Here is a 24,802-nt window from a genome sequence, read left to right as displayed (position 1 = left end):
TGTCAACCATTGGAGCCTACTAATGACACATACATATTAGCTAGATGGTAACTCCAGGGATGTGCTCCAAAGAGGCAGCCCATTGTGCTCATGAGGTATAGCTGTCTTTCACCATGAGAATCAGCCAGTCACGTCCTGTCCTTTTGTTTATTGTGAACTTGTGCCTTCTCAGAGAGGCCAGGGCCTCGGTCATAGGCCCACACTGAGAGCAGGCTGTGCCACATCCTGCCCATTCCCACTCTTGATGTCTGTCTGGCAGAGAACATACCTGGAGATGATTTTGTGAAAAGTATAGCAGAAGTCTTGGTTCTGGTAGGCGTAGATGATGAGATTGACAACTGAATTGGCGTGTGACGAGAATGGCCATATTCGTTGCCCACTTGGGCTTATCCTTAGCCCGAGCTGGCTGAAGAAGAGTGACACAGTTGATGGCATGTACTGGTAGCACAGAAAATCCCCATGATTATCACCAGTGACTTGGCCTCATGGATGTCCCGCTGGAGGGTAGTCCTGGAGTGGTCCATCAGCTCTATGTGCTGAAGCTGCCTGCAGGCCACCATCAAGATCTTGATGTAGATCACCAGCATTATGAGCAGTGGCTCAGGACACACCCAGAGAAACTGAAATATACCATGTAGCTCATGGGGACCACATTCTCAAAAAGACACTTCACGGGCCGGCCTGTGGCTCACTCGGTAGAGTGCGGTGCTGATAACACCAAGGCCACAGGTTCGGATCCCATATAGGGATGGCCGTTTGGCTCACTGGCTGAGCCTGGTGCTGACAACACCAAGTCAAGGGTTGAGATCCCCTTACCGGTCATCTTTTTTAAAAAAAAAAAAAAGACACTTCACATGGCAGTAGCTTTCATTCGTATTTCCATCCCAGGGCTCCGTGCAGTTGGTGGCACTGTCTTTACCATTCCACTCCAAGAACAGAATCAATCCAGTGCTGAAGGCAAGGACCCTCTCTTGCTCATGTCCAGTGACTAACTTTTTTTTTTTTTTCCTTTTTGTCTTTTTTCGTGACCGGTAACGGGATCGCAACCCTCGGTGTCGTGCCTGCACCGCGCTCAACCAGTGAGCGGACCGGTCTCTATATGGGATCCGAACCCTCGGTGGGAGCGCCGCCGTGCTCCCAAGCTCCACACTCTACTGAGTGCGCCACCAGGCTGGCCCCAGTGACTAACTTTTATACCTTCAGCCTTGAATTCATTAGCTACAACTGGGATCTACTCCAGTTGCTGACTGGCTCCTTCCCCAGAATCCTGCATCTTGTGTGTGGAAGAAAGAGCGAACAGGTGGTTCTCCACAGTCCTCTGAAATCCTGGTGGCACTCCTCAGCCTGAGTGGGATGTAGAGGGCTATGTACCTGTGGACGGCCACAGCCAGCAGGCTGAGGATGGAGCTCTGAATGAGCACGAGGACAAAGCAGGCGAGGAAGAGGCAACTGTGGAAATCAGTGCAGAAGCCCAGGCTGATGGCAACGGCAAAGAGGATGGCAGATGGCCCCACAGCCACGTCAGCAGCCACAAGGGACACTGGGAAGTAGTTGGTGGGCATTTGCAGCATGCCTGAAGTGACCCCTACAACACACACCAGCATGTCATGCCACCAACCCTGTGGCGATGGCCAGCCCAGGGCCAACAACTATGCATCCTGCATCCCCAGTGGCAGGGTCAGGCCAACAGGCCCTGGGCATTGCCTGCCAGGCCATCACATCTGAGCTGCAGGGTTCTGATCTTACTTTCATGGCAGTTACTTTCTTGGTTTTCTTTATACTTTCATGACTCAACTGAACAACTGGAACATTGCTCTGGTGTTCCTCTGTCTTCTGATTTCCTGTAAGTTGGTAGTTGGATTAGATTTGGTTTGACCTTTGGCAAGACTCTTTCAGGGGGTGATGTGTTGTTTCCTCAGGAAGCAACCAATGTCTGGATGTCTGTCTGTCTTGATGTTGGCAGCTGCTGATGCACATGCATGTGTGCATTAATTCATGAGAAGTCATGAAATTGTGATGTTCCGGTTGTGAGTTGCTTCTTTGTGTATTAGATGGCCTACTACTATAAAGAGAAACTATGTACTGTTTGGTTATCTAGTGTTACAATTTGTGATATTGTGAAAATTTGGTCTTTGTCCTAGTCTCCAAGCATACAAATAAAATTCTTAGAATTTCCAAAGTGGTGTCTTTTCATATGCTAATGAGGTGACTAGTGGCTGGTAGCCTCTAGGTAGCTTCAGGATGGGGTCTGGACACTGGAAAGATCAAGGTGGGATTAGAGGGTTCAGACTTTCAGCCCCACCCTCAATCTCTGGGGAGGGGACAGGGGGCTGAAGGTTAAGTTGATCACCGATGGCCAATGATTTAGTCAGTTATGCCTACATAATGACACTTGCATAGAAACCCAAGAGCACAGGGTTCTGGGAGCTTCGTGAAGGTTACTGGAGGGTGATGCACCCGGGGAGGACATGGAAGCTCTGCGCCCCTTCTCCCATTCCTCGCCCTATGCATCTCTTTGCCTGTATTTTTTCTAATATCCTTTATGATAAACCAGTAAACATAAGTACATGTTTTCCTGAGTTCTGTGAGCTGCTCAAGCAAACTAATTGAACCCAAGGAGGCAGCTGTGGGAACCCTGATCTATAGCTGGTTGTTCAGAAGTTCCAGAGACTTGGACTTGGAACTGGCATCTGAAGTAGGGAGCAGTCTTGAGGTCTGAGCTCTCAATCTGTGGGATCTGACACTATCTCCAGGTAGTGTCGGAATTAAATTGAATTAGAGGACACCCAGCTGGTGTCCATCAGAGAATTGCTTGCATATTGCTGGTGGGGAGTAATCCCCCACATTTGGTTACGAAAGTTGGTCTTCTGTATTGATTATTGTGGTAAGGAAATAGAAAAAACACTTTGGCGGTGTGTATGTTTTTCCCACTCCAACACAGTTCATGTAGGAAACTGAAGACAAATAAATGCTTGATTGTTTTATCAGTTTTCAAAGTAACCATTTTCCTATCATTCTCTAATTGGGGATTTTATTTTGGTATTATGAACTCATAAATTTAAACATATTTAATGTGTTTTAATGAATTGCTGTTACGATCCTTATTCGTGTTCAAGTTGTCTCATCTTTGGACAGTGGGAGCCTTTACAAGTTGGCTCCTAGACCCTTTTGACACAATTCTAATACTCAAAGGTTCATGCTATCTGGTATGTCAGGAAGTTCTTGGCTCATCATGTGTTCCTCCTGCCCCAGACTGGTAATAAGCCATTTCTTCAACCCCAGTTTCTTTGAATAGCTTTTAAGTGATGTTTTAAAACCACAATCTGGATGTTAGACATGTTCATTGCTATTGGGTTGGTCATTGTTTCTAGGCCTTTGCAATGAACAGAGCTAGACTATATAATCTGTTCACTGACTACAGAATGTTTACCTTACTTTCTTAAATCTTATGTCTCTATCTCCTTTTTACACTAGAATCTTGGTTCTGAAGGACATAAGAGATGAGAATTAGAATATCACATAATTACTCATTTACTTTATCTATTGCTACACATATCACAGTCTCAGAATAATAATGGCAATACTACCGCCACCTATATCATTATTGAAAACAGTTGAAGTATTTTTTGCATAAGTCTTCCCATTTATCTTTAGGTGGGATCTACCCTTATTCAGTACTAGTTCTACATGTAGCTGTATATTAAATGCTCACACCCTGTCATCATGTCATGTTTCTCTTGTCTTTTTGGTTGAGGTTTGTTCTCCAGTAGATAGATTTATTAGGAAGGACTCATGGAACAATATTTCCTGAATTCTTGCATTTTGATTATAGGGGTTTTGTTTTTTAATCCTTTATGCATGAAAGTCAGTCTGGCTGGGTATAAAATCATTGGATTTATACTTGGTTCACATTTTCTTTCCTTGAATATCTGAAATATGTTATTACATTGTCTTCTAGCATAAAGCATTGCTGTTAAAATCATGATTTTATTTTATTTCCCTTATAAGTGGCTTTGGTTTTTGCCTGAGAGCCCTTAGTTCAGTGATTTTACTAGAATATACCTCAGTGTTATTTGTTCAGAATGGATTTTCTCATGCCCTTTCAATATGTACGTAATTTCACAATTTTGATTTCAGGAAAGGTTTTTAAGTTTTTAGTATTCTTTGGGGGGTAGGGGGCAGCTGACTGCTGTGGGCGTCCAAACCCTTGACCTTGGCATTATAGCATCACTCTAACCAACTGAGCTGACTGGCCAGCCCTATTTTTTTAGCATTCCACTCTCTTGCTTTTTCTTCTTTTTCTGGGGGATGGGTACTTTGAACAGATGTTGGATCTTTTTTGCCTGTTTTTTAAATTGGTCAATTTCTCTTTGTTTTTTTTATTCCTTAATTTCTTTCTTTTTTTTTTTTTAAAGATGACCGGGAAGGGGATCTTAACCCTTGGCTTGGTGTTGTCAGCACCGTGCTCAGCCAGTGAGCCAACCGGCCATCCCTATATGGGATCCGAACCCGGGGCCTTGGTGTTATCAGCACCGCACTCTCCCGAGTGAGCCACGGGCCGGCCCTGTTGTTGTTTTATAATTTAACTCCATTGTGATTAGAGGACTTGTATGGTTTAAGTTTATTAATGGTTGTTTATGGCTTACCAAATGGTCTGTATTGTGGAATGTGTCATGTGCACCTGAAAAGAGTATGTGTTGTGCTGCTGTTGGATGGAATGTTCTATAGGTGTCTGTTAGGTCCAGTTGGTTGTTCAAGTCTTCTGTGTCATTGCTGATGTTTTATCTAGTTGTTCTAGTTGACCTGTTCCCAGCAGTTTCTCTTCAGTGTGAGTTTTTGTCCAGGAAGGCCTTGGACATGTTGGCTGTTGTGTTTTCTCCAGCTTCTTTAGACCTTAGCTTGGACCCCGAGACTTCAGCTTTACTGCTATGCAGAAAACAAATTTCAGCAGTGTGGTCCTTTGGGATCTCCAGTGAATACCTGTTGGCTACTTTAGGATTATCACTGTATCACGTGCCAGTGGCTTCTTTTCTTTTTCCACACATATAGATTTTATACCACACTGGCCTTATATAGAGATGCTCCTTGATTTAGGTCTTTTTTTGTTTTGTTTTGTTTTTTTGTTTTTTGTTTTTGTCCTTTTTTTTGAGACCGGCCACACCGCACTCAGCCAGTGAACGCTGTGAGCGCACTGGTCACCCCTATATAGGATCCAAACCTGCGGCTACCGCGCTCCCAGTGCTGCACCCTCCCGAGTGCGCCACAGGCTCGGCCCTGACTTAGGTCTTAATAAACCTATCACAAATTGAAATTATCCTAAGTGGCCAAGCTACCAAACACTATAGCTTAGCCTAAACTACTTTAAACATGCTCAGATACTTAAGCTAGCCTACAGTTGGGCAAAATCATTTAACACAAAGCCTATTTTTTAAAGAAGTGTTGGGTATCTCATGTAAGACTGTCATACTGCATGTCGCTAAGCCCAGGAAAAAAACAAAATTCAAAGTACTATTTGTAAGTAAAACCATCGTAAGTCTGGGACTGACTTACCATGTTCATGGTTTGTCCCCTCTACTTAGATTTTTTTTTTCCCCCCTCCACTTAGATTTTGGAGTTAACGGAAACAACTTGTTGTTCTTTTGGTATTGCTGATAATCATATATGGGATCATGCTTTTGCTGTTCTAGTTCTGTTTTTATTGAGGGATTTGAGGAAATTAAAAAATAAAATCTAGGCTGTATTACAAACAAACAGTTGAACCTACTATATTTCAAATGAATAAAATAACTACACATATGGAAGAAAACTGATACAAGAAACACAGTGCTTGATTGGATTCTCTCAAGTCTAAAGACAAAAAATTACAAGTTAATATTAATCTCTAGTTAGAGGTCTTGTTTGGTTTTTTTGGCAGTATGGGTTAGCAATTCTACAACTACTTTCTGTGTATGGTAGGATTGAGCAAATGAGTACATCTGTTAAGGGTAGCAGGAGCCAGACTTCACAGTGTTGAAGGAAAAGTTACAATTATAGAAAGGGGAGGCTCGGTCTCGTGATGTTGGATTGGAGTTGGTGAACTCATGGTTTTTATCCACATATACACATGCGTGCAGACGTGTGTGTATCTTTATGGTTTCTAGTTCATTCCATTGAAAGGGCCTGCTAGCAAGGGACCGCAGCAGCAGTGAGCATACCGAGCCCGTGGCCCCTTACCCACTCTTGTCCTTGCTGCATCACTGTACTTCCATGCAGGATTGTTTTATTTCTGCCTGAAGAATACTCTTGCATTGCCTTCAGCACAGGTCACCTGGTAACACAGTTTTTGTTTCTTATCCTGCAGAAATATTTTTGTTTATTATTGAATTCTGGTTTATTTTTTATTTTTTTCAGAACTTTGAAGATATCATTCCTTTGTCTCCTGGTTTACATTGTCTCTCTTGAGAAGTCAGCCATATACATAATTGGTTTTTTCCCTCAAAATAAGTCTTATGGAAATAATCTAATATATATGCAAGCAGAAAGAACACCCTGATGAACTAAGTACTTACCACCCAGCTTCAGCCGTTACCAGCTCATGGCCATTCCCAAGTCATCTGCGTCCCCCACTCAGTTATATTGTGAAGCAAATACTAGAAATCATATTTCATCTAAATATATTTCAGTAAGTATCTTAAAAAGATGGAATTCTCGGGCCGGCCCGGTGGCGCACTCTCCAGTGCGCCGCTTGGGAGCGTGGCGGCGCTCCCGCCGAGGGTTCGGATCCCATGTGGTGACCGGTTCCCGCTCACTGGCTGAGCGCAGCATGGGCGCAACACCGACGGTTGCGATCCCGTTGCCGGTCCCCGGTACGGGCGCGACACCGAGGGTTGTGATCCTGTTACCGGTCCGTAAAAAGAAAAAAAAAAAAGATGGAATTCTCTTACAAGTTATATCTGTAATACCTTTCTCACACCTTAAAAAATAACAAAATTGCTTACTATGAAATACTAAGTAAGTGTACAAATTTCCCACATTTTCTAAAACATGTTCTTAAATAGTTTGGTAACTAAAATCAGTATTCAAGTGTAATTTGTTTATTAAAGAAACTGGATTGTTTGCCCTGTAGAATTTCCCACAATCTGGATTTTGCTGATTTCATTCTTCTGGCATTGTTTAACATGTTCCTCTGTCCCTTGAAACTTTTATCTGTCTGCTTTATCTCCTCTTTTCAGTGTTTTGTTTTGTTTTTTAATCCTGTTTGGTGTTTATAGGGATTCTTGAATCTGTGGCCTGAAATCTTTTATCAGTACTGGAATTTTTTTTTTTTCCTTTTTGTCTTTTTTTCGTGACCGGCAACGGATCGCAACCCTCGGTGTTGCGCCCGCACCTCGCTCAGCCAGTGAGCGGGAACCGGTCTGTATGTGGGATCCGAACCCTCGGCAGGAGCGCTGCCGCGCTCCCAGGCGGCGCACTATAGCAGTGCGCCACCGGGCCGGCCCCTCAGTACTGGAATTTTATAACCATTACATCTCCCCTTCTTCCCCAGCTCTCATATCTTTTGTTCTCCTCCCCTACCTCTCAATCCTACGTGTGCTCTCTTCTGGATGTGAACAGGGGCTTGTTTCCACCACTTAATACCTGTGTGCTCCAGACAAGTTTTTCACCCTCTCTGTGCCCCATGTGTAAAAGGAAAAAAGTCTTACTAAACTTTCTTCGTACAAAATGGCCTATAATAAACACTCAGTAAGTACTGGCTCTTACCACCCTCATCACCTCCACTCTGAAGCTCTGAGAAAGTCTCAGAGAGAGGCAAAGCCAACCTAGAATGAGATCTCCATTCTCATGGGAAGGGAGAACAGCTGGGTTCTTTTAGACCCAGAGAGTTGAAGTGTCCTCCTTGTAGCCTGCACGGGGACAGAGGACAAGGTTATCCAGGAATGAGAAAATAAGGGCTGGGGAACGAGGTGGTGTGCTGCCAGTGGGGAAGAGAGATTTTACAATGAAGGAGCAACAGGGGCTGGAACATGCTGAGGTAGGATGACCTTGAATCCTACGACCTTTCGAAACTCACTGGTTCTAGTATGTTTTTGTGGAGGCCTTAAGGCCTTTATTACATAGATGGCATGTCTTCTGCAAATAAAAGCAGTTTTGCTTTTTCCTTTACATTCTGTCTATTGCCTGGGCTGGAACCACCAGCACAGTGTTAGAAGTGCTGCGAGTTGCCTTGTTACCAAACATACAGAGGAGACATCCGGTCTTTGAGTGTTAAATATGATGTGAGCTGTAGGGTTTTTCTGAATACAACTTACAAGGTTGAGGAAGAGTCCTATTTCTGATTTGAATAGATGTGGAAGTGTTGTCAAATGTTTTCCTACATCTCATGACATGACCATATGGTTTTCCTCCTTTATTCCTGTGATAAACCCCACTTAATCATGGTGTGTTATCTTTCATATATAGTGCTGAATTTGCTTTGCTAAATTTTTGCTAAGGATTTTTTTCCTGTGATTCTAGGGACATTGAGCTGTTTCTTTTGTTGTAACATCTTTGCTGGTTTTGGTATCAGGGTAATGCTTCATAAAAAGAGTTGGGAAGTGTTTCTTTTATTTTCTGGGAGAATTTGTGTTTCACTGGTATTTTTTTTTTTTTTTTCTTTCTATCTTTAATGTTTGTTAGAATTTACCAGTGAAACCATCTGGGCATGAAAGTTTCTTTGTGAGAAGGTTTTTCAGTTCAGCTACAAGTTCATTTTTTTAAAATAAAAGGCTATTCAGGTTATTTCTACTTGTGCCTTTCAAGGAATTTCATCTGAGTTGCAGAATATATTTTCATAAAGTTATTTATACATTTCTCTATTTTCCTTTTATGTCTGTAGAATCTATGATGATATCCCCTGTCATTCCTGGTATTGTTAATTTCTGTCTTCTCCTTTTTTTCCCTCTGATCAGTCCGTGTAGAAGTTTACCAATTTTATTGATCTTTCCAAAGGAAGCAGTGTTTACTTTCATTGATTTTTTTTTCTTTTTCTTTTTTTGATTTTATTGATTTTACATCTTTATTTTTTTTTTCCCCTTCTGCTTATTTTGGGATTAAATTTGCTTTACTTTTCTTTGTGATTATTTTCTTTGACACTTGACTTAATATAGAAGTGTTATTTATTTGAAAATATTTTGGATTTTTTAAAATATTCTGTTGTTGAGTTCTCATTTAATTCCCTTGTTGTTAGAGACTTTTTTTGTTTGATTTCATTTATTTTAGATGTATTGAGATTTGCTTTATTGTACAGAGAACAGTCCGTCTTGGTGAATATTTTGTGTACACTTGTAAATAATTTGTATTCTGTTGTTGATTGGACCATTGAATAAATGTCAATTAGGTCAACTTTGATAATTGTGTCCTTTAAATCTTCTATATCTTTACTTAAAATCTATATTTTATAGATCTTCAGTCTACTTGTTCAATTAACTATTGAATAGATGTGTTGAAATCTCCATCTATAATTATGAATTGTTCTAGTATCCCGTTAGTTGTATCAGTTTTGCTTCATATATCTTGAAGGTCTGTTAGTAGTTGTATGCACATTTGGGGTCATGTGCTCTATATGAATTGACCCCTTTGTAATTATGTAATGTTCCTTATTATCCCTACCATGGTATTCTTAAATGTTTACCTGGTATTCATATGGCCACTCCAGCTTTATTTTGATTAGTTTTAGCACGAATACCTTTTCTAGCTTTTTGTTTTTAACCTATTTGTCTTTACATTTAAAGGGTGTTTCTTGTAGGCGGCATATAGTTAGTATTGCTTTTTTATCAATTCTGACAATCCCTGCCTTTAAGAAAACAGCTTTATTTGGGTATAATTGACATGCAATAAATTGCACATATTTAAAGTGCAGAATCTGATGAATATATATATTCATATACATATATATAAACAGTTGCTATGAACAGTTGTGTATAAATCTTCATATGGACATATGTATTTGCTTATGTATTCATTTATTCTAAGCCCCACCATTAAGTCCATGCTCTTCTGAGGGCCCCGTTGATGTTGTGCTACTCTTGCTGGTGGGAGCAGTCTATTCCCAGCCCTCTGTGAGCCCTGGCAATTCTTCCACCTACTTTTTTTCGTTGTGGGTGGTTTTCTCAAATTTATATGCAATAAGGGAGCCCTTTACATATCTTTTGAGCTCTGTTTAGCTACCTCTTCTCTAGTACTCTCTCCAACAAATTCTAGCCAAATTACTCAGCAAGACCACCAGACTCTGTTTAAGTTCCTGCTCCCTTCATTGCAACCAGAAAGTTGAGGTAATAAGCTAGAGCAGTTGTAGGCTCACCACATTAGTTTTCCATATCTCTTCGATCACCTTCCTGTGCTTTCTCTTCTTCCTCTCCTCCAGTGTCTGAAAAACATCATTTCATGTATGCTATACGGTGGTCTAATGTGGGAAGGTAAACCCAGTCTCTTTTCTCCATCATGGCTTCAGGTGGAAGTCACTGCAAGTCCTCCAGTTTGCTTCTTCCTTTTCAGAATAACTTTATTTATTCCTGATTCTTTGTATTTCCGTGTAGATTTTAAACTTCTGCTTATCAGCTACTACAAAAAAGCATTTCATGATTTTGATTGGGATCGTAAAGAATTTATAGATCAATTTGGGAAAATATTTACATCTTACCAATATTGAGTTTTCTAACCCATGAACTTGGTATATTTCTTCATCTGTTTAATTAAGTCTTTAATTTCTGTCAGCTGTGTTTTATATTTTTCAGTATACAGTTTTTTACATATTTTTAAAAATTTCTCTCTTTAACATTTCTTATTTTGGGTTTTTGTTTTTGTTTTTGTTTTTTGGCAGCTGCCTTGTTATAACACCATGCTCTAACCAAGGAAGCTAACCAGCCATCCCCAACATTCATATTTTCGGATGTTATATGGGGAATTTTTTTAAATTTTATTTTCTGGTTCATCTATAGAAATGCAATTGCTTTTTTTTTTTTTTTTTCCTTTTTGTCTTTTTTACTGACCGGTAACGGGATCGCAACCCTCAGTGTTGCGCCCGTACCAGGGACCGGCAATGGAATCGCAACCCTCGGTGTTGCGCCTGCACCGCGCTCAGCCAGTGAGCGGGAACCGGTCTCCACATGGGATCTGAACCCTCGGCGGGAGCGCCGCCACACTCCCAAGCGGCACACTCTCCAGTGCGCCACCGGGCCGGCCCGGCCCGGCAGTTGCTTTTTGTATGTTAACCTTGTGTCTTGTAACTTTTCTAAATTCATTAATTATTTTTAGTAGTTTTTTGTAGATTCTTAATGATTATTTTACCTACATAGTCATGTTGAATATGAATAAAGACAGTTTTACTTCCACCTTTCCAGTGTGTATACCTTTTATTTCTTCTTTCTACCTTACAGCTCAGGTTGCCACTGTTTAGTGTGACTGAAAGTGGTGAGACAAATACACTTGTCTCATTCCTGATCTCAGGGAAAGCATTCCGTCTTTGTCATTAAGCATGAATGATGTTGACTGTGGGCTGAAAATGAAATTTTTTTCTGTTTTTCATTTGCAGAGAATTTTTATCAATGAGTGTTGAATTATGTCAGATTTTTTTTTCTGCATCTATTGAAATTATATGGTTTTTGTTCATTATTTTCTTAATGTGATGAATTATATTGATTTATTTTTGAATGTTAAACAAACTTTGTAGGTTTCACCTTAAACCTACTTGGCCATGGTGTATTGTGCTTTTTATATATTGCTGGATCTGACTTGTTAAAATTTTGAAAGGAGTTTTGCATTTATTCTTATTATATCAGTCTATAATTTTTAAATTTTTTTTATTATGGAAAATTCAAGCATTTACAAAATTGAACAGAATAGTAAACTACATCCAGTGAAACCCCATAAGCCTTGCACCGTGTTTTACAAATCATAAGCACATGGACATTTTTTTTTTTTTTTTTGGTATGCAGCTTTTATTTTATTTAAAACCCAAGTATTATATCACCTTATCTGTAGATAGTTCACTATTTATTTCTTAAACTTCATTTCACCACCCAAATAAATATTTTCCTGATAAATTCAGATATACATGTGATGTTAAATATTTCTCCATTTTTCTTTTCTTTGTCCTGTTTGGGTTTTTTTGTTGGTTTTTTTGGCAGCTGGCCAGTACAGGAATCAAACCCTGGACCTTGGTATTTATCAGCACCATGCTGTAACCAACTCAGCTAACCAACCAGCCCACTTCATTTTTCTTAATTTATACCTTTTTTTTTAAAAATTCAAATCCAAACAAGTCTGCCTGATTTTTAGATCCATCTATGCATATCCCTCTGTCTCTGCATTGGGCAGTTTCATTACAAGGTGTCTATGTTTGGATCTGAATTCAAATAATCCTTTTATGTACTCCATCTGGTATACTTGATGCTTCCTGTCTGTAGATTCGTGTCTTTCATTAGTTCTGGAAATTCTGTCATGATCTCTTCAAGTGTTGCCGCTCCCATAGCTCTGACTGCCTTATTCTCTCCTGTGTGACTCTTATCTTCTCTTTCATATTTTTCATCTCATTTCTTGTCAATGCTGGTTTCTCAATAATTTCTTTAGATCTGTCTTCCAGTATATTAATTTTTCTTCAGCTGATTTTAATCAGTTTCCTTCATTTTGATTTTAATTCCAAAATCATATATTTATGAATCCTTTTTTAAAATTACTTTTTATTGAGATATAATTTGCACACCATAAAATATACCTTCTTAAAGTATATTCACAAGGTTTCAACGAGCACCTCTCTCTAATTCCAGAACTTTTAATCACTCAAGAAGAAACTTTGAACTCTAGCAGTCTTCCTGACAACCACTAGACTACTTTCTGTCTCTGTGGCTTTGCCTGTTTTGGACATTTCATCTATCTTCAGTTGTACAGTATATGATCTTTTGGTCCAGCTTCGTTCACTTAGCTTGATGTGTCTTCATCATCTACGTTGTAGCATGCATCAGTACTCTATTCCTTTTTACAGATGTGTGGTATGCCATTATATGAATATATATTTTTTAATCCATTTATCAGTTGATGGACATTTGGGTTGTTTCTACTTTTGGGCTGATGTGATACTGCTGTGAGCATTCATGTACACAATTTTGTATGAACCTATGTTTTTACTTCTCTTGGGTATTTACCTAGGATTGGAACTGCCTGGTAGAGTCGTAACTCTGTTTAACTTTTTGAGGAAGGTCAGGCTGATTTCCAGAGTAGTTGCACCATTTTACATTCCCACTAAAAGTACATACCCGTTTCCACTTTCCACTTCCTCATCAACACTTTTCATTGTCTGCTTTTATATGATAGCTATTTTAGTGGGTGTGAATTGGTATCTCATGTGGTTTTGATTTTCATATACTTATAATTCTAATTGTTCTATTTGATTCTTTCCCAAATGTGTCTTCTCATTTTTTATAATCTATTTTTTGCTCATATTTCTTTTTCTATATTTTATAAGACATTTTATATATGTATAATTATATATAAAGTTTTAAGAAATACCATGATAGGGCCGGCCCGGTGGCGCACTGGAAAAGTGCGCCGCTTGGGAGCACGGCGGCGCTCCCACCGAGGGTTCGGATCCCATGTGGAGACCAGTTCCCGCTCACTGGCTGAGCGTGGTGCGGGTGCAACACCGAGGGTTGCGATCCCATTGCCGGTCCCCGGTACGGGCGCGACACCGAGGGTTGCGATCCCGTTACCGGTCAGTAAAAAAGACAAAAAGGGAAAAAAGAAAAAGAAATACCATGATATATAATATATAATTATTTTTTATCCTTTATGTAGTAATTCCAGTAAGCAAAGTCCTTGGTGTTCTAAGTGTGCTTCTGCCAACTTTCACTCATGGTTGCTTGTTTCCTTGTGTGTTTAATGATGTTTTACTTTTATGCCAATTTTTTATTTTGAGTTTTTATTTGTCTGAACTTTGTGGAATTTACTATTTGGAATGCTTTCTTTCAGAAACAATCTGCATTTGTTTCTGGTGGGAATAGCAGCTTTTAATTAACATGGGAATACTTTATACGGTGACCATATCCTGCTTTGCCCCAGACAGGTTTGGCTTAAGCCTGTTGTCCCAGTAATATTACTAATAGTGTGCTCTTTCACTCTTTGAGGACATGGCTTCCTCACCACCTTGATTCCTGTACAGTTCGGGAATGTTGGGTTCAGTGCTCCATTGGCGGAAGCCCAGAGTCAGTGTGGCCCAGCTGTTTAGATGTCGCCCTTGTGTTTGCACAGCTGGCTGTGGCTCAGCTGGCCTCTCCCATGGGTTTGCCACTCACTGTGTCTTTGGAGAGTTCTCCCACTTTCTTGTAGGCCCACTAACACGTTAAAAAGTAAGTTTGTTACAGGTTTTCTAGAGTCAAAGTTTTATTATTTGTTTATTATCATAGAATTTATGCTGCCATATTGCTGAGAATGGTTTTTTGTTGCTACTTTTTTTCCTACTTTTTCATTAAACTGCTCCCTTCCTACCCCACATATCATCATCATCCTTCAAGTTTCAGCTCAGTTATGTCCTGACAACTCCTGCTGCTCTCCTAGGTCCCATCCTGCTCTTTTATACCTTCCTAACAGGTACCTCCAGCATTTATTACAGTTAAAATCTTCAGTTCTTGGGCCGGCCTGGTGGCGCACTGCTACAGTGCGCCGCTTGGGAGCGCGGTGGCACTCCCGCCGAGGGTTCGGATCCCACATACAGACTGGCCGCTCACTGGCTGAGCGAGGTGCGGGTGCGGCACCGAGGGTTGCGATCCCGTTGCCAGTCCCGGTCCGGTACGGGCGCGACACTGAGGGTTGCGATCCATTGCCGGTCACGAAAAAAGACAAAAAGGAAAAAAAACTTCAGTTCTTGGTGACTGTTGTCTCCTCTGCCAGCTGTAAGGCCGTGTGACTGCCTCCTCTCGGTGGCACCACAGCTCCTGCACAGTACAGCGCCACTCTGGGAGTGACCACTGAGTGAGTGAACAGAAAGGCTGGCTGGGAGTTGCTTTACTCTCATGGGACTTTCATCCGTCTAGGATCATCATTGTCTTTCTTGTATTTAGTTTGTAGTCTTTGAATTGATTGTTTCATAGTTTAGCTGGACTTTTAAAATTTCCTATTATATATATTAGTTCTCATAGCGAGGCAGAATGAATTGATTTCAAGGAATTCGGTTTTGCTGATTGTAGCAGCTGTGAGTACCTCTGGTAAACTGTTTGAGGGGTGAGGGCATAAATTCTAAATATAAGTTACCTTTTTATATCACTGTAGGTTTTTAGGTTTGTATTCATGTTTCCAAATCCTTTATTAATAGGCCATTTGAATTTGAATTCTTATCTTTACTTTTTTGCTTATTTTGCAGCATTCGGGTATTTTCATTGTGCAAGTGGATTGCAAAAAGTCAAGGAACAAGTTTTTCTGTTTGTTTTCCATTATGGAATTTTGTTGTATACATATTGAGCTGATGTATCCATGATATAGTATAGATTTGAAATGTGAGATTTAGTTCTGTGCTTAATTTGGTTTCATCTTTTATAGGTAATGCAGAAGGATCATGTGTGTGCTGTCAAGATGGCGGGGATCCTGTCTTTAAGACAAGAAGCAAGTCTCCACTGCATAAGTTTGTGTCTACGCCATGAAGTCTTTAATAGTAGAACTCCCGGAAAGCAGTGATCTGTGCCCTAAGACAACATGTTTATACGATTTACATATTCTACTTTCCAGTAATATTTATAATCAGCCATATTCATAGAAACCCATCCTGAAAGAGAATTATTGTGAAAAAGTGAAGAGAATCTACATTTGGGGGCAGAGGTGAGCATTGGGATCAATTTTTTATTAACCTAAGATACTAACATGATGACACAGCCAGAGTAGTTATGGTCAGTCATGGAGAATAACCAGGAAACTTGTCCCAAAGGGGATAGTGATGTCATTTCTGATAAAATAAATTTTAAAGAAGAAGAGGAAGATGATGATCGAGTTCCTAGTCACAGTTTGGAAAGAGTGGACTTTAAAAGTGAACAAGAGGACATGAAACAAGCAGACAGTGGTGATGAACAAGCGGAAATCAGAGAAACGAGCTATACCTGTAAGCCCCCTGGGAAATATTTATCCACCGAGAACGAGGAAGATTATGGGTCTTTGTTCTCTCAGTACAGCAGTACACTGTATGACGTAGCGATGGATAGACAGTGGTGATGAACAAGCGGAAATCAGAGAAACGAGCTATACCTGTAAGCCCCCTGGGAAATATTTATCCACCGAGAAGGAGGAAGATTATGGGTCTTTGTTCTCTCAGTACAGCAGTACACTGTATGACGTAGCGATGGAAGCTGTGACTCAGAGCCTTCTTTCCAGCCGAAACATCGGCTCCAGGAAGAAATCTCCAGCTTGGAAACATTTCTTTATCTCTCCTCGAGATAGTACGAAAGCAATATGTATGTACTGTATGAAAGAATTTAGTAGAGGTAAAAATGAAAAAGACTTGAGTACAAGCTGTCTCATGAGACATGTAAGGCGAGCGCACCCGACTGTGCTCGTTCAGGAAAATGGCAGCGTGTCCACCGTGTCCTCCTTCCCTTCTGCTTCGCTCCTGCTTCCGCCACAGCCTGCCGACGTGGGAGACCTCAGCACCATACTCTCACCCATCAAATTTGTCCAGAAAATGGCATCTAAGATCCCATCCCCTGATCGAATAACAGAGGAATCTGTGTCTGTAGTTTCTTCTGAAGAAATTTCCTCTGACATGTCCATTTCTGAGAAGTACAGCAGAGAAGAAGCCCTGGTGGGGTCATCTCCTCACCTCCCCACTCTCCATTATGATGAAACTGCAGAGAACATAGCAGAGAAAAACCTTCCACTTCCAAAGAACTCATCCGGGTCCAGAAGAAGATCTGCTGTCTGGAAGCACTTCTACCTGTCGCCCCTAGACAATTCCAAAGCTGTCTGCATTCATTGCATGAATGAGTTCAGCAGAGGAAAGAACGGGAAGGATCTGGGCACTAGCTGTCTCATCAGGCACATGTGGAGGGCGCATCGCTCCATCGTGCTGCAGGAGAACGGGGGCGGCACGGGCATCCCACCGCTGTACTCCACTCCTCCAACCCTGCTAACTTCCTTGTTGCCTCCAGAGGGGGATCTAAACTCTGTGTCGTCGTCTCCAGGAAAGCTGGTCAAAGAGTCCCCTTCAGCTTCCTCCTCCCCTGACAGGCTGACAGAGGACTTGCAGTCGCATTTGAGTCCTGGAGATGCGCTCATGGAAGATGTGTCTGTGTTGTCCTCTGATGACGTCGGCGAGGCCTCAATGGTGTCTTCTCCTGAGAAGCAGCAGGGTGAAAGGTTGAGTCCTAGGCTGTTTGAGTCTGGCGCTGTCTTCCAGCAGAATAAGAAGGTCATGAAAAGACTGAAGTCAGAAGTTTGGCACCACTTTTCACTGGCACCCACGGACAGTCTCAAGGCAGTGTGCAGGTACTGTAGCTGTGCTATCAGTCGGGGAAGGAAAGGTGACGTGGGCACGAGCTGTTTGATGAGACATCTGTACAGACGCCATCCTGAAGTGGTTGGGAACCAAAAGGGCTTTCTAGGTGCAAGCTTGGCAAATTCTCCATATGCCACTTTGGCTTCTGCAGAAAGTTCCTCCTCTAGATTAACTGACTTGCCAACAGTGGTCACAAAAAATAATCAAGTTATATTTCCCGCTAATAGCAAAAAGACCTCAAAGCTGTGGAATCATTTTTCTATTTGCTCTGCAGACTCCACTAAAGTCGTGTGCTTACACTGTGGCCGGACGATCAGCAGGGGCAAGAAGCCCACCAACTTGGGCACCAGCTGCCTTCTGAGACATTTACAGAGGTTCCATAGCAATGTGCTGAAAACTGATGTCTCAGAGACAGTGCTGCCCTCTTCTCCAGACATCCGTGTGCCACTGAGCACAGAATTATCAGGAACTTCCTCCTTCGATGACACCAATGAGAAGTTTTATGATTCTCACCCAGTTGCCAAAAAAATCACAAGTCTCATAGCAGAAATGATTGCACTTGACCTTCAGCCATATTCTTTTGTAGACAACGTTGGCTTTAATAGGCTACTCGAATACTTGAAACCTCAGTACTCTCTACCCTCCCCTTCCTACTTCTCTAGGACAGCTATCCCAGGTATGTATGATAATGTGAAACAGGTAATTATGTCACATCTTAAAGAAGCTGAAAGTGGTGTGATCCACTTCACATCTGGAATATGGATGAGTAACCAGACCCGTGAGTACCTGACCCTTACGGCTCACTGGGTTACCTTCGAGTCGTCAGTTCGACCGCATTGCGCAGGCCACCATTGCTCAGCACTGTTAGACGTGTCACAGATTGATTGCGACTATAGTGGCCACAGCATTCAGAAGCAGCTGGAAAGTTGGTGGGAAGCCTGGGTGACCTCCGTTGGCCTACAGATTGGCATTACGGTTACTGACAATCCAAGCATAGGTAAGACGCTGAGCGACGGGGAGCGCTCGAGTGTGCAGTGCTTCAGTCACACGGTTAACCTGATCGTCAACGAGGCCATCAAGAGCCAGAGAATGGTGCAGAATTTACTTAGCATTGCACGGAAGATATGTGAGCGGGTGCATCGGTCTCCCAAAGCAAAAGAGAAACTAGCAGAGCTGCAGAAGGAATATGAACTACCACAACACCATCTTATTCAAGACGTTCCCTCCAAATGGAACACGTCATTTCATATGCTTGAACGACTCATTGAACAGAAAAGGGCAGTTAATGAGATGTCCCTCGAGTGTAATTTCAGGGAGCTGATCAGCTGTGACCAGTGGGAAGTCATGCAGTCTGTATGTCACGCATTGAAACCCTTCGATGCTGCCAGTCGAGAGATGAGCGCCCACGTGTCCACTTTAAGCCAAGTCATCCCCATGATCCACATCCTCACTAGGAAAATCGAGATGTTGTTTGAGGAGACAATGGGCATCGACACCATGCTGAAGTCTTTGAAGGAAGCCATGGTGAGCCGACTGTCCGCCACCCTCCACGACCCAAGGTACATCTTCGCTACACTGCTGGACCCTCGTTACAAAGCCTCCCTGTTTTCAGAGGAGGAGGCGGAACAGTACAAGCAAGATTTAATCAGGGAACTAGAAATACTGAATTCTACCTCAGATGACACACCTGCCTCCAATGGGTGTGACACGGGTTCCCCATCAAAAGACTCTGTTGGAGAGGAGAACCTGTGGTCACTTGTGGCCAAGATGAAAAAGGAAGATCTGAGAGAAAAGTTACCTGAAGACGTGGTGCTTGCGTATTTGGAAGAGGAGGTTCTTGAACACAGCTGTGACCCGCTCACCTACTGGAGCCTAAAGAAGTCATCCTGGCCGGGGCTGTCAACTTTGGCAGTCAGATTTTTGGGCTGTCCCCCAAGTATTGTCCCTTCGGAAAAGCTGTTCAGTACACCCACTGAGAATGGTAGCTTTGCCCAATCCAGGCTCACAATGGAACATTTTGAAAAACTTATCTTTTTGAAAGTGAATCTTCCCTTAATATACTTTCAGTATTGAAACTCACAATGGAGCCACCAGACTAGAGACAATGTTGCTTCTTAGGCATTAGCTGTTTGTACCAGGGGCTGTGACTCACTCCCCCAGGGCCATGTACGACATCAGACCAGGCACTCTCAGGTCCACTCTCCAGCGCGCACCGTCATGTCTGCATGTGCCTTACTCCTGCTCCTGCAGGCCAGGTATTGCGGTGTGTTTTTTAAGCCCACTAGAAATAGCCTGTCTTGTCGATTATGGAATATGATAACTAGGTTTTAATTCATAACTGTAAAGTTTTTTAAAAGGTGGGGGTTAATATTTTGTTTTACTAGAATAGCAGAGAAGATGTAAACAATTTTATTCTGTAGGCTTTTTACTCAATTATGTAAAAACCACAAATCAGGTACTGTATTTTAGTTAAGCATTGCTTTAATTGCAGCAAAACAGCTTTCGTGGCTGTCGAATGAAATCTGTAAATAGGAGGTGGTCAAGCCATCCTGACTGAGCAGTTTTTAACAGCAGGCTCTAAAGTATGTTGAGGAGTACAGAGAATATTCTAGAAGGTAACTGTTTACTATGACAGAGATATTGCATTCGAAAACAAAACTAAACTTAGATGTGTCATGGAGTATCAGTTATGTGGTTATCTAGTCACTAGAATTTTCCCATTTCAGGTTTTTGCATTCAGGTTTTATGTGGTTCATTAGCTCAGAAATATCTCAACTATTTATTATGAGCTCCTTTGAAATCTGATCCGAGTTTGTAAATTCATGCTTATTATTTAGCCAGTGCATAATATGACACGTTTACAGCAGACAGTCTGTTGATTAAATCTCCACACCTCTGATTTAGTATCTTTGCGCTATGAAGCTGTCTTTTGAAATGTGTACACTGACCCCCCTGTTTAATCAAATTATGTATAAAATTCTTTTTAGAAGAGATGGCTTATTAACAGGGAAAAAGCTTATTATATTACAGTTGTAAGAATAGCCTTAGGTGTTTAGATTTATTTTTATGATAGGGAAGATTCAGCCATCACTGGGGTATCTTAGAATACCAAGGACATCAGAATGAACTATCAGTTGTCATATTATTTTAACAATATGTCTTCAGAATTTTTGCTTTAACATCTAAAAAAAGGTTCATTTTCTCATTTCAAACCAATTAAATATTCTGGGTGATACAAATCACTCTGCCTGTGACCCTTTAGAGAAGTTGTTTTGTTAAAATACTGTACCTATGCTTAATCTAAATCTGCATTGACTATGTTTTAGTGTATTTATAAATGGTGAACTCAGTTTCTGAAATTAAACTTTTTATTTGCAATTTTCTAGTGCAGGTGGACACTGGCTTTTTATTTTTAGGGTAACGTTTTAGTCCTTTTTTGTGTTACTATAACAGAATACCCGAGACTGGTTAATTTATAAAGAACAGAGGTTTATTTGGCTTATGATTCTGAGACAGCACCATTTGGTGTGGGCCTCAGGCTGCTTCTACTCATGGCGGAAAACAGCAGGCAGGTGTCAGGGTCTTTTAAATAACCAGCTCTCGTAGGAACTAATAGAGTGACAACACACTCACTAGCACCGCCACCCCACCCCCCTACCCCACCTCTGCCCTGAAGAGCATTAATCCATTCATGAGGGATCCACCTCCATGACCCAAACAGCTCCTAACACTGCCACATTGGGGATCGGATTTCCACATGTGTTCTGGGAGGACAACACATCCAAACTCTGTCAGACAATAAAGCAGGCATACCCTTTGCAGGCCAGTATATAGAAATCGTGCCCATGGCATCTGAAATTTCACCTTAATCCCAGATGGGACACTGGGGAAGTGCAGGTGCCAGTTTTATAACAGCATTTCTGCTGCTGGTAATGATGATGATTTCCTGGGTCTTGTGTTTAGAGTGTGGTGCCCGTGCCCTGCTGTAGCCTCTGTGCACACCTTTCCCTGTGCCCTTCCACCTGGTGACTGTGCACTCGCTCCCTTGAGATGAACCTGTTTCCTCAGTGCCTTGTTCTTTCAAAATTTACCTCGGTATTTTGGTCCTCTGAAATTTTTAAATTCATTTGCCAAGTTCCCTGACAGTATTTTGATTGGAATTATATTGAATTTATAGCTCAATTTGGGGCAGTTTTATTGTGAGTATATGGATGGATAAATAATATGTTGTCTAGTTTTGTTTAATACTGACCTCCACAAAAGTGGCCCCTAGCTTCTGCTCCCGGTATGGGCAGCTGGGTCGTTAGGACCAGCCCTCCAGAGAAGGCAGCGTGAAAGTGTCAAAAGCTGACAAGGCAGTGAGGAATTCCAGACAGGACGGATTGCCAGGTAGGTGAGCACTGCTGCCAGGGCCACCTTATCTTTATTCTTTCAGTTTTAAAAGGTGGTTGTGTTTAAGCTATTTTAATGGAAATTCCTATATGCAGCTAGTTTTAATAAAATATGTTGGAATCAAACTAGTTTTTAAAAATAATTTTCTCTTAAAACAATCTCCATCTTGCAGGAACATTGCAAGTACAATACAAAGAACTCCTTTTCCCTAGAACCATTACAGGGCAAGTTGCCTACCTGGTACCCTTGGCCCCCAAACCTCTCCCGACTGGAACATTCTCCTTTACAACCACAACTTGCCATCAAACCAGGAAATTCACCTTATGTCATGTCCACAGACACTGGGATAAAGTTAGGAGTGCAAGAGGATTTCAGGGAGGAAGCTTGGAGGGGAATGGAGAGACTGGGCACCAGACAGCCATGAGGGACAGAAACACCCAGGCCCCAGGTCACATCATTGGCCTCAGCGCCAAGGCTGCGACTGATCTTGAAGGTGCTGCAGCTAGACACTGTTGGGCACTTCTCCCAGTGGATCCCCAAGGTGGGCATGTCCTGATAGCCCAGGCATGTATCCACAGAGTGTGAGACAATAGACTGTCCTGACAGAGCTTCCAGCACAAGGTCTGGTCCTGAAGCTTGTGTTGCATTTAGTGGATATGTGTCTCTGGTTTCCTTCAATTTGGAACATTCCTCAGTGTTCCCCTGGCTTCTGGCACTCATGACGAGAACAGCCCAGTAGTTTTGTGGAGTGTCCCTTAAGTGGACTTGTCTAGTGTTTCCTCACCATTGAATCTGAGTTGTGCATCTTTGGCACAACTCACAGAAGTTATGCTGCATTATCTTCACTGTGTCCTGCCAGGTGGCATGTGAGGGTCACCTTAAGCCATAAGTTCTGAGTTCACTTGCTTAAGCCAGCATCTATAAGGCTTCTCATTGTGAAGTTACTTATTTTCCCTTTGTAAAAGGAAAAATATTTTGGGTGAACTCTTTGAGATGACGTGAACATCCTGTTTTTCATAAAATTTTATATTTATTATTTATATCAGTACAGATTTATGGTTTCCTATCTTTTATGCCATCATCTGTTACTATCATTTTTTTGCTCAAATTTTCCAAGAATTGGCTGGTGGGTGCCCTCAGCCTGCCCTTTGTTTCCTTTTGACAAGGTCCCATCATTTTTTGAATCCTTTCTTTCCTAGAGGAAAATATCCTCCATGCTCATCTGCCTTCCCTGCCTTTGCCTTGGGATCAGGCATTTCTCCAAGAAGCTCTCATTCCTTTTATTGGAGAGTGGTATTTACGAACTAACATCTGGGTGCTGGGTGTACTTGATACCAGGGTGTTGCTGTTCATTGGGACTCTCAGGGCATGCATACATGTATATTTATATTTATTTCTATATCTAGATATACTAACAAATGATTTCACATTGATACCTCCAACTCTGATCTAACACTACAGGGCTCATTTTAGTTTTCTCCCTTTTCCATATTTATAACTTCCTTCTCAAACTGTCTCATTATCCTTAATATAGTTATTTGAAAGGTGCCCTTGTCTACTGGAGGAGGGGATGCCCTCTTACCCCTTCCACACCAGATGCCCTCTTATCCCACTTGGATTCTAAACCCCATGCCAGGCAGTTGCACCCCACTCTTCTCCCGGCCCATGAAAACACTCCTTACTTTGCCTGGCTTCTAATCCCAGGTGCTAGGCAGCCCTCCTGACTAATGTCCTTCCCAGACCACTTCGCCTGTCGCATCCCTTGCTGGCTACAATGGCTTCCCCCACTCCTCTGGCATCTTCCCTTGCTGGGCCCTCCCTGATGGTTTCTGGACTGAATTTGGGGGGGGGGGAAGGACAGGGGAAGAGCTTCAGACTTCATTCTTTGTAGGGGCATTTGCCCATGACCCCTTAACCACGGGATTAAATGCATCACCTTTGGGCACCATGGGACATTGCCATCATGCACTCTTGATGCAGTATGAAGTGCAGAGGTCCATATTTGAGATGTTCTTGGCAAAAAAGACTTAACCTGAATTTATCCAAGCCTTTAGACCTAATTTGTAGTTTACAAGAAATATAAGGAACAGAGGATTAAATTAAATAACAGTAAGAGGAAATAGACAAGTCTATAACAAACATTCTACAAGGCACTTGGGATAGTTAATGTCACAGAAGTAAGTCTCTACTTATCAATAATTACTTTAAATGTAAATGTCTTAAACTCTAATCAAAAGACAGCGATTAGGCCTGGCTCATTAGCTCACTCAGTAGAGCATGGTGCTGGTAACACCAAGGTCAAGGGTTTGGATTCCTATACTGGCCAACTGCTAAAAAAAATAAAAATTAAAATTAAAAAAAAGATTGACAGAGACAAAGAAAGATGTTTATTAGTAAAAGGCTCAATACAGCAAGAAGATATAACATTTATAAACATTATGCATCTAATAACAGATGTTCTAAATATGATTATATGAAGCTAAAATTGACCCAATTGGAGAGAAAAATTGACAGATCTACAATAATAGTTGGAGACTGCAATACCCTACTCTCAATAATGGATACAACAGTCAGACAGAAGATAAGTGAAGAAACAGAGATTTGAACAGCACAGTAAACTAACTAGATCTAACAGACATATGCAGAACACTACCCAAGAACAGAATACACATTCTTCTCAAGTGCACATGGGACATTTTCCAGGATAGACTACAAGCTAGGTCATAAATTAAGTCTCAGTAGAGTTAAAAAGATATCACACAGATTATTTTCTCCAACCACAATGGGATGAAGTTAGAAATCAATAACAGAAGGAAAGCTGGAAAATTCACAAATTTGTAGAAATTAAGACAACCAACCAATGGATCAAAGAAGAATCACAAAGGAAATTAGAAAATATTTAGAGATGAATGAAAATAAAAACAC

The 24,802-nt window shown here is 41.5% G+C and overlaps 1 protein-coding gene and 1 pseudogene across 1 annotated transcript; one reads left to right on the top strand and one right to left on the bottom strand.

The window, feature by feature from the left end:
- Nucleotides 1–189: 189 nt before the first annotated feature.
- LOC103587498 lies at nucleotides 190–1,571 on the bottom strand (annotated as a pseudogene).
- Nucleotides 1,572–15,628: 14,057 nt separating this feature from the next.
- On the top strand, nucleotides 15,629–20,870 carry ZBED4 (zinc finger, BED-type containing 4). The gene is made up of 2 exons (XM_008568957.1): nucleotides 15,629–16,057; nucleotides 16,197–20,870. Exons 1-2 carry the CDS (start codon nucleotides 15,895–15,897, stop codon nucleotides 19,556–19,558), a joined length of 3,525 nt encoding a protein of 1,174 aa, XP_008567179.1. The 5' UTR covers nucleotides 15,629–15,894; the 3' UTR covers nucleotides 19,559–20,870.
- The last annotated feature ends 3,932 nt before the right edge of the window (nucleotides 20,871–24,802 follow it).

This window comes from Galeopterus variegatus, unplaced genomic scaffold (assembly GCF_000696425.1).
Source record: "Galeopterus variegatus unplaced genomic scaffold, G_variegatus-3.0.2 Scaffold454, whole genome shotgun sequence".
Lineage (NCBI taxonomy): Eukaryota > Metazoa > Chordata > Mammalia > Dermoptera > Cynocephalidae > Galeopterus > Galeopterus variegatus.
The sequence above is the reverse complement of the archived record's forward strand: the minus strand, read 5'-3'. Positions and strand labels throughout refer to the sequence as shown.